The sequence below is a fragment of the Triticum aestivum genome, chromosome 6B, assembly GCF_018294505.1.
Source record: "Triticum aestivum cultivar Chinese Spring chromosome 6B, IWGSC CS RefSeq v2.1, whole genome shotgun sequence".
Classification (NCBI taxonomy): Eukaryota; Viridiplantae; Streptophyta; class Magnoliopsida; order Poales; family Poaceae; genus Triticum; species Triticum aestivum.
Genome location: NC_057810.1, coordinates 717,186,939 through 717,195,587, shown reverse-complemented (window position 1 = coordinate 717,195,587; position 8,649 = coordinate 717,186,939). Strand labels below are relative to the sequence as shown.

The 8,649-nt window shown below is 52.5% G+C and overlaps 1 protein-coding gene across 1 annotated transcript; it reads right to left on the bottom strand.

Moving 5' to 3' along the window:
• Nucleotides 1-2,931: 2,931 nt before the first annotated feature.
• On the bottom strand, nt 2,932-5,689 carry LOC123139965 (putative receptor protein kinase ZmPK1). Its single transcript, XM_044559688.1, has one exon. The coding sequence runs from the start codon at nt 5,683-5,685 to the stop codon at nt 3,223-3,225; it is 2,463 nt and encodes an 820-aa protein (XP_044415623.1). The 5' UTR covers nt 5,686-5,689; the 3' UTR covers nt 2,932-3,222.
• Between the last annotated feature and the right edge of the window lie 2,960 nt (nt 5,690-8,649).

Genomic DNA, 8,649 nt, shown 5'->3' with positions numbered 1-8,649 from the left:
TCCGGGACTCCGGACAACATTCAGTAACCACATACTATTTCCCATAACAACTCTAGCGTTACCGAACCTTAAGTGTGTAGACCCTACGGGTTTGGGAACCATGTAGACATGACCGAGACACCTCTCCGGTCAATAACTAATAGCGGGATCTGGATACCCATATTGGTTCCCACATGTTCCACGATGATCTCATCGGATGAACCACGATGTCGGGGATTCAATCAATCCCGTATGCAAAACCCTTTGTCTATCGGTATGTTACTTACCCGAGATTCGATCGTCGCTATCCCAACACTTTGTTCAATCTCGTTACCGGCAAGTCACTTTACTCGTACCGTAATGCATGATCCCGTGACCAACTACTTAGTCACACTGAGCTCATTATGATGATGCATTACCGAGAGGGCCCAGAGATACCTCTTCGTCATACGGAGTGACAAATCCCAGTCTCGATTCGTGCCAACCCAACAGATACTTTCGGAGATACCTGTAGTGCACCTTTATAATCACCCAGTTACGTTGTGACGTTTGATACACCCAAAGCACTCCTACGGTATCCGCGAGTTGCACAATCTCATGGTCTAAGGAAATGATACTTAACATTAGAAAAGCTCTAGCGAACGAACTACACGATCTTGTGCTATGCTTAGGATTGGGTGTTGTCCATCACATCATTCTCCTAATGATGTGATCCCGCTATCAACGACATCCAATGTCCATGGTCAGGAAACCATAACCATCTGTTGATCAACGAGCTAGTCAACTAGAGGCTCACTAGGGACATGTTGTAGTCTATGTATTCACACATGTATTATGGTTTCCGGTCAATACAATTATAGCATGAACAACAGGCAATTATCATGAACAAGGAAATATAATAATAACCATTTTATTATTGCCTCTAGGGCATATTTCCAACAGCTTGGTGCGAGGCGCTTCGAGATGCCGGGAGCGCAGTGGCACTTCGTCGGAGGGTGCAGCGATTGCCGGTGTTCCTTTTTCGTTGATCTGCCGGTGTTGGCATTCTTTTCTCTTTTATTTTATTTTGTTTTCTTTTGGGTTTATCTATGTTGCGACCCCAGCAAGCTGGATGTATCGGATGTTTGCTTTATAATATAAAGCGGGGGGAAACCCTTTTTCTTAATTCGGCAAACAAAATACACTTGGATTATACCATCTATGCCGAGTTCTAGACCAATAGAACTCGGCTTAGGTTTTGCCACGTGGCGGTAGCAGAGGGTGCAGTCTATTCAACCTTTTAGAGAGGCTTTCCCATTCAAAAAACAACTGGGGAACAGATTGGAAGACTATATGCCAGAGATAGATTCCCATTGGAGCTCATAACATTTCTAATTTTCTGCTCTTCCTCCTCTTCATTCATCTTGTAGTGTTGCGCCGGTGGAGATCAAACAGGAGGCCGGCAAAATGGAGGCAAGAATTTCCACAGCAGCTTTACAACATAAAAGAATGAATTTCGCTAAAAACAAAATAAATGACCCATATGAATTGATCGTAAGAAAATTAAAAATGGAATTGCATAGAATTGCCAAAATTGAGATTCTCCATGGAAGGAAGCCAGCATCTACAACTGGAAACCCCATATCCCCCCCCCCCAAACATTCGGGCGGCCTGCATGGTCACTGCTCGGACAGAAAATTGCCACCCAACCGGACCTGGAAAACGCAGCTCAAACGTCTGGGCTGACCGGACTCCCCCATACACAACCCATATGTGGGGTGGATATGGGGACGCCTGGACGTGTCCGCCACATCGGACTGACAGATGCGCCCATGCTAAAACAAGTCACCCGAAAAGCTCCTCCTCCGATTAGGTGAGGACACATTCATGTTGCTGCTCTGATGAGCCGCCCTAGGGACCAAGTTCGTCTATTTAAACTGGACAGTGACGCAGCCCTAGCCCCGTCCTATTCTCATTGCTTCCCCCCTCTCTATTCCACTTTGAGTCGGAGGTCCGCTGCCGCCGATGCCGCCATGGTCCGCATCAAGATCACGTACTACGAGCTCCTGATGCCGGAGTGCCGGATGGAGATCCAGGCGGTGATGCACGATGTGGAGGACACTACAAGAAAAAGATATTAAGCCGAGTGTTCAAAGCACCCAGCGAAGGCTGAATTCACCTCGGCAACGGCTACGCCGGGTGTGATACTCGACCTAACACACTCGGCTTACATCCTGTCGGCATACAGACGTAAGCCGAGTGCCTTTTGTCGGGGCCTCGGCAAACCTATGAGCCAAGGCGAAATCAGCAGCCCACAGCAAAAAAAAGTAAGTGACAGTTGGCCCATGTTAATGGTGCCAGGGTGTAAGCCGAGTGCCAAGTACTCGGTTTTCATCGGCGACAGCGACCCACAGGGGGCCGCTACGTGGCCAAAATAAAAGGACGAGAGCCCGCCGTTGCGCATGGCATAGAGGTAAGCCGAGTGCTAACAAATTACTTTTCCTCCTTTATGGGCAACTGTTTTTTAACGAATTTGATCTAAAATGCTTGAAGAAAATTAGAACACATTTCAAACTAGAACATCACACAGGCAGGGTCATACATATGAAATTTCATTCAATATTTACGATTTTGACTATATATTGAACGAAACTTAAAACCTAAAATCTAAACCGGCGAACTCCTCGCTGTCCACGCGTCGCCCACGTCGCCCATGCCGCCTAGTCATCGTCGTTGTAGACGTCGCTACTGTAGAGCCAGTCGTCGTCCACATCGATGGCGACGTCGGCCACCGAGTTGCGAAGGGCGTAGTGGGGGCCGGGCTGATCCGCCGGGCCGTCGGGGTGGTGCGGCAGTGGCTTGTACGGCTGCGATTTAAGGATCGCACTCGGGCTACACATGCGCTTACTCCGCCAACAGGGGTTCACTTTTGCTATGTGTGGTTCTGGATGCTCTTAGATGCAAATCGTGTGAAGTTTAGACCATGGGATCGATGACACGGACGTCATCGACATATCTCATGACTAGTAGTGTAGGTGGTAATTGGCTAGTTTGCTACTTCCTACAATGTTCTATGTACGTAGATCATGGATGTTACATGGCTTTGTATGAAAATGGAAATCGTCAAATGAAGAGTGTGGTTGTGATGAGGGTGACCAGTCGCTGTCCGCGGACGTAACTGAACCCTTCCGTAGACGTTTAGGGGTTCACTTTTGCTATGTGTTTGTTCTGGATGCTCTTAATTAGATGGTAATCGTGTGACGTTTAGACCATGGGATCGATGTGACTGATCTCTTGGTCAGGAGACGCCGCATGGGCATGACGCACGGACGTCGGCATGACATCCTGTGTCGAGAGGAGCGTTTGCACGACGGCGTCCATGCTAGGCCTCCTTCTCGGATCGTCGTCCACGCACAACACCGCTAACTCCAGCATTGTGGCTGCCTGCAGGTAGCTGAAATCGCCGTGCAGCCGCGCGTCGACGAACTCCTCCAGCCACGCCTCCTGCAAATCTCTCGTCTCCTCCCTAAGCAGCGCGACGCGCCGCCGGAAGTCCATGCGCAGCACCTCCTCATCTCCTCCATCCACCGCCCAGTCGCACACCCTCTGCCCACGGAGCAGCTCCAGCAGCACGACGCCGAAGCTGAACACATCGGCCTTGCCCGTTATGGGAAGGTTCAGCGCCATCTCCGGTGCGATGTACCCCCTGGTACCCTGCACCCGGGAGCGGCTCAGCAGCTCCGCGAGCCCGAAGTCGGCGATCTTGGGCTCCAGGTCGGCGCCCAGCATGATGTTCTCGGGCTTCACGTCGCAGTGCACGATCCACTCAAGGCACTCGTGGTGGAGGTATGCCAGCCCCTTGGCGACGCCGACGGCGATCCCGTACCTCGCGTGCCACCCCAACGACGCGCCGCGGAGGAAGAGGGCCTTGTCGAGCGAGCCGTTGTCGACGTGCTCTGAGACGAGGAGCCGGTGCGAGTGCTCGGAGCAGAAGCCCCATATCCTGACGAGGTTCATGTGGTTGATTCGCCCTATGGCGCTCAACTCCGACCGGAACACCTCGTCGGCCTGCATCACCTCCTCCAGCCTTGTCACTGTGACGCTCCGGCCGTCATCCAAGACACCCTTGTAAATAGCCCCCAACGCGCTCCTCCCGATCTCATCGCTGAACTCGCAGGTCGCCGCCGACAGCTCGTCGTACGTGAACCTTTTGAAGTGGTCGAGCACCAGGCTGTACCCTTGGTCGCGGATCCGCCGCGCCGCCGTGTCCGCTCGGAACACGAACAGATACCCGGCGGCGATGAAGATGGCCTCCATGACGAACAGCCCGGCCAGGAAGGAGTAGAAGTAGACGAAGTTGAGCTTGCTGTGTGCGGCCGGCAGGTGCGAGTACGAGGAGCTGTTGCTGCTGGCGTTCACCTCGAGCACGGTGCACGCGTGGCCGCCGAAGTGCAGCACGGAGGGGTCCAGGTTCCCGACGCGGCGTGGCACCTTGAGGTAGATGACCTGATAGCTGTCCGGAAGGCGGCCGTTCCAGAGGGCGATCTTAGTGTAGCATTTGCCGCCGCCGCCGTGCTTGTAGCCGAACGCCTCGCAGTTGCAGTCGTCGAGGCAGATCTGGCGGCACTCGTGATAGGTGAGGGCCTTGGTGTAGTTGAGGTCGAAGCCCGAGTAGTCCGCGCCTGGCATCTTGGCGAAGTAGACGTCCTCGCCGCACCGCACGTCGAATGTGCGCCGGCAACCCTTGCTCCAGTCGCTGGCTTCGGCGACGACGAACCCCTCCGGGCACGAGCACACCGGCGCCCCGGCACCGCCCAACCCCTGCGTCTGCGTGCACAGTCCGTACCGGCCGCAGATCCCGTGCACGTCGCAGGGATTTGAGAGGGCCGCCCACGTGACTTGCCACGTTCCCGCGCCGGAGACGTCGAGGCTGTACAGGCGGAGGTTCCCGTCGTAGTCGAGCGTGAGGCGCCGCATGACGCCGTGGGCGCCCATGTCGGAGGCGTCGAACTGCAGATTGTCGCTGGCGGAGAAGCGGCCACGCACGTCTAGGCTGCCGTAGCGCGTGCTGTTGTACGCCGTCCGGCCGTTTTCCCACCACTTGCTGAAGGGGTTCGGCCAGTAGTTGCTGCTGATCTCCGGGCCGTCGTACATGAGGTTGAGGATATTGTTGCTGTCGAAGTAGAAGCTGTAGAAGCCGGAGTATGGCAGGCCCCTGGCTGACGCCGACACCAGCCGCCGGTACCGCGTGATGGGCTGCCCCGGGAGGAGCGTGTCCGTGGGCCAGTCGAAGCTCTGCCACAGCGTGCGCCCGGACTCGTCGAACAGCACGAGGTTGCCGGAGTCGAGGAGCTCCGCGCGGTCCGCGCTCGTGGTGCTGATGTTGGTGTTCCACACGACGTGGCCGTCCAAGTCCTGCAGCACCAGCGACCCATCACGCCGGAGCTCGGCTCGCGAGCCCCTACCATTGACAGGGGCGTCGCGGTTGGCCGTCCAAGCAACGGTGGCGTCGGCCGAGGCCGTGAACCAGATAACGAACGTGTAGGCGTTCGTGGCCACCTGGCGGAATCCGCACGAGAAGTTGCCGCTGGGCGATGCCAGGAAAGAAGAGGAAGCGTCCTCCACGGCGAAAGAGTCGCCGCGCCACATGACGCTCCCGCGCTCACCACCTTCCGAGAGAGCGGTCCAAGGCAAGGTGGAGAGAAAGAAGAAAACCCAGCATCTCATGGTGAGCCGGATAACGCCGAGCGCTCTCATGGTCCAAACTTTCCTTCACTTCACCAATTGCATGCAAAATATTAACGAGGTAGTGAGAATCTAGTCCTTAGAAAACGATACTACAAAAGAGAATGTCGCAATTCATTCACGTGCCGAGGTCGAACAAATATAGGGGTGATGGCTGCATCATCAGTGACCGGCGGAAACTTGCAAGAAGTTAAGTATGGACGCTGACACTTGCAAGGAGAGTTTCCCGTTACTTTACATTCCGAGTGGAATTTTCTTCACACTGATTCATCTTGACCTGTACTAATCGCATCCTTGACTCCAAGTCATATGAATTTTATTGCGTGATTGCTCTAAAAGTTCAAGAGTGAGACTTACGCGTGGTTGCAATGCATTTAGACTCTTCTTTTTCTTCTTCTTCTTCTTCTTCTTCTTCTTCTTCTTCTTCTTCTTCTTCTTCTTCTTCTTCTTCACGAATACGGGTGCTGCCGGTTGCAAACTTATCTCAACGGATTAATTTCAACCGGCTGATTACACAGCTCGTTGAGCCTCGCCACCCGCCCACCCACTGCCTTTTCTTTCTTTATCTCCAGTGGACAGACGTGAACCCCCCATCCCTATCCTTTTCCCCTGAACGATATCCCCTTTCATCTCCATCGCTGCCTGTTAGGGTCTCAATCTATTTCTCACAAGAAGGAAAGATTACAGTCACACACGCACGCGCTACACTGCTCTATCAATACAACTTGAGAAGGAAGAAGGTAAAAGCCAGCCATGCCGTTCCGTGATCCAAGCCCGGATGTTGTTCCTCACCATCTTCTAGCCTCAAGTAGAGTTTACCCATTACGGGCCCACGAATCTCCTGTTGGGTTGCTTGATCCTCGCTGGCTTCGTGATGACGCGCCCCTCTCCTTGATTGGTCCACTTGTCGCCCTTTCCTACTGACGTGGTCGAGCCTGCTGCTGTGGCTCCATTCTTGTCGTACCCACTCGGTGCCTTGCTTGGGGTGTTGACACCCCCCTCTCCTTGACTTGTGGCTTGCCCCCAAGCCGGTAGTTGAGGGAAGCGGTGGTGAAGCGACAGAGCGTCTGTGACAATGTCAAAAAAACGTCTTATATTAGATATAGGCGGCCTCGAACTGCCATCCGGTTGTACGAGCCGAAAGAACAACCGCCACCTGAGCCATCTGATTATCGCGCGACTAACTGTTAAATAGCTTCTTTCAACTCCAGCATGTTGCCATTCTCACGCACGCAACAGGAAATACCGTCGTCCTCTTCCTCGCAACACAACCCCTCCCCTCTCATGTCAACTCTCGTCGTAGACTAGCATCGCTGTCGGCGAGCGTGTGCTCGCCGGCACGATCCCTATAGCACATCACCGGCTACCGTCGTTGCACCCCTCGCAGCACTGTTGCATTAGCTCCTACGCTCCCTCGCGACATCGCCTCTTTCGCAGCATGGCGTGTCGCCCTGGCCGTTCTACGACCTTCTTAATCGGGTTGCATCACTGATGGCTGTTGCAACCACCCTGTTGTAGCACGACCCACATAGGTAGATGGAATTATTCAATATGAGTTCTTCGATTCATCAGATTCAGATGAAGAAGGTGAGATGATCATGAGCATCCAATAGAAAATGAACCGGGAGGGGAATCACATTCTGAACTTCAACGGCTCGATCGAAGGGATAAGAGTTCTTAACCGAGATAGTATCTCTGGAGCATGGCTACTCTACAATGACTAGTTTGCTCCTGACCCAACTTTCCCTGATGGACCTTGGTATCGTCGATGGTTTTGTATGTGCAAACAATTGTTCTTGCGCGTGGTGAAGAGAGTGGAGGCAGCTAAGAAGGATGTGAAGAGGGCATTTGAAGTGCTACAAACTCGTTGGGAATTGTTCATAGAGTTATAATGATGTGGGAATGAAGACTTTGTGGCAGGTGATGAAATGTTGTGTCATTTTGGCAAATATTATTGTCGAGGGCGAGGATGATGGGGTAGTGATTTTGACATGTGTGGAGAACAAGTCCACATCCTCAAACAATAAGATGCAGATCGACTTATGAATTTTCTGCAAATCCATCAGAATCTTTGGGATCATCAGGTACACGCGAAGCTACTTAGTGATCTCGTGGAGCATATGTGGACACATAATGAAAACCAAAGAGTACTTGTTGAATTGTGCACTTAAAATAAATTTTATGTTTGAACTATGTATTTTTAGCTACGAAGAAATGTTATTTACGTGTGACATTCACATGTTCCATGTATAATGGATATGCATGAATTTGAGGGTTTGAATTTAGGGTATGTGGGTGCCGGACATGACATATGAGAGGTTGTCCGGCGCCATCCGCAGGCGTATAGACGACCGGGTTTGCAAAGTCTGGTTGTAGATGCTCTAGTGGCCATATCTCATAGAGGATTCGATCAACTCTGTTTCAGATTTAGGAGCGGTTGTTGACCAATTCATCTGAACATGTGCTTAGAAAAGATGTGCCGTGCAGCTTTTGTGTAGTGCAGTGCAATAATATAGATACGTAATGCCCGTGTGTCTTGGGTGTCTTGGAGGTGATGTACTCCGGTCCGGTTTGAGAAATATCAGCCTTGTGTTGTTATTATTCAGAAGATAACACGTAGGTTGTGAGCAGGTTTATCAAATACAACTGCAGTCAACAAAAGCATAGACTGGAGCATACATAATTGCATGGACATTGAGACTAGGGGACACCACGACACCGAGCTAATTCACGCATGCAAACTGGACCTACACAGAACACGCAACCTACACTGGTGGAAAAAGGGCCTTTGGTCGCGGTTCGCAACTGCCATTAGTCGCGGTTGCGCAACCGCGACCAGACGGGCGCGACTAAAGGCCCCCCCCCCTTTAGTCGCGGTTGCTTAAGAACCGCGACTAAAGGCCCGTCCACGTGGGCGGAGGACCTTTAGTCGCGGTTCTTGTGGCT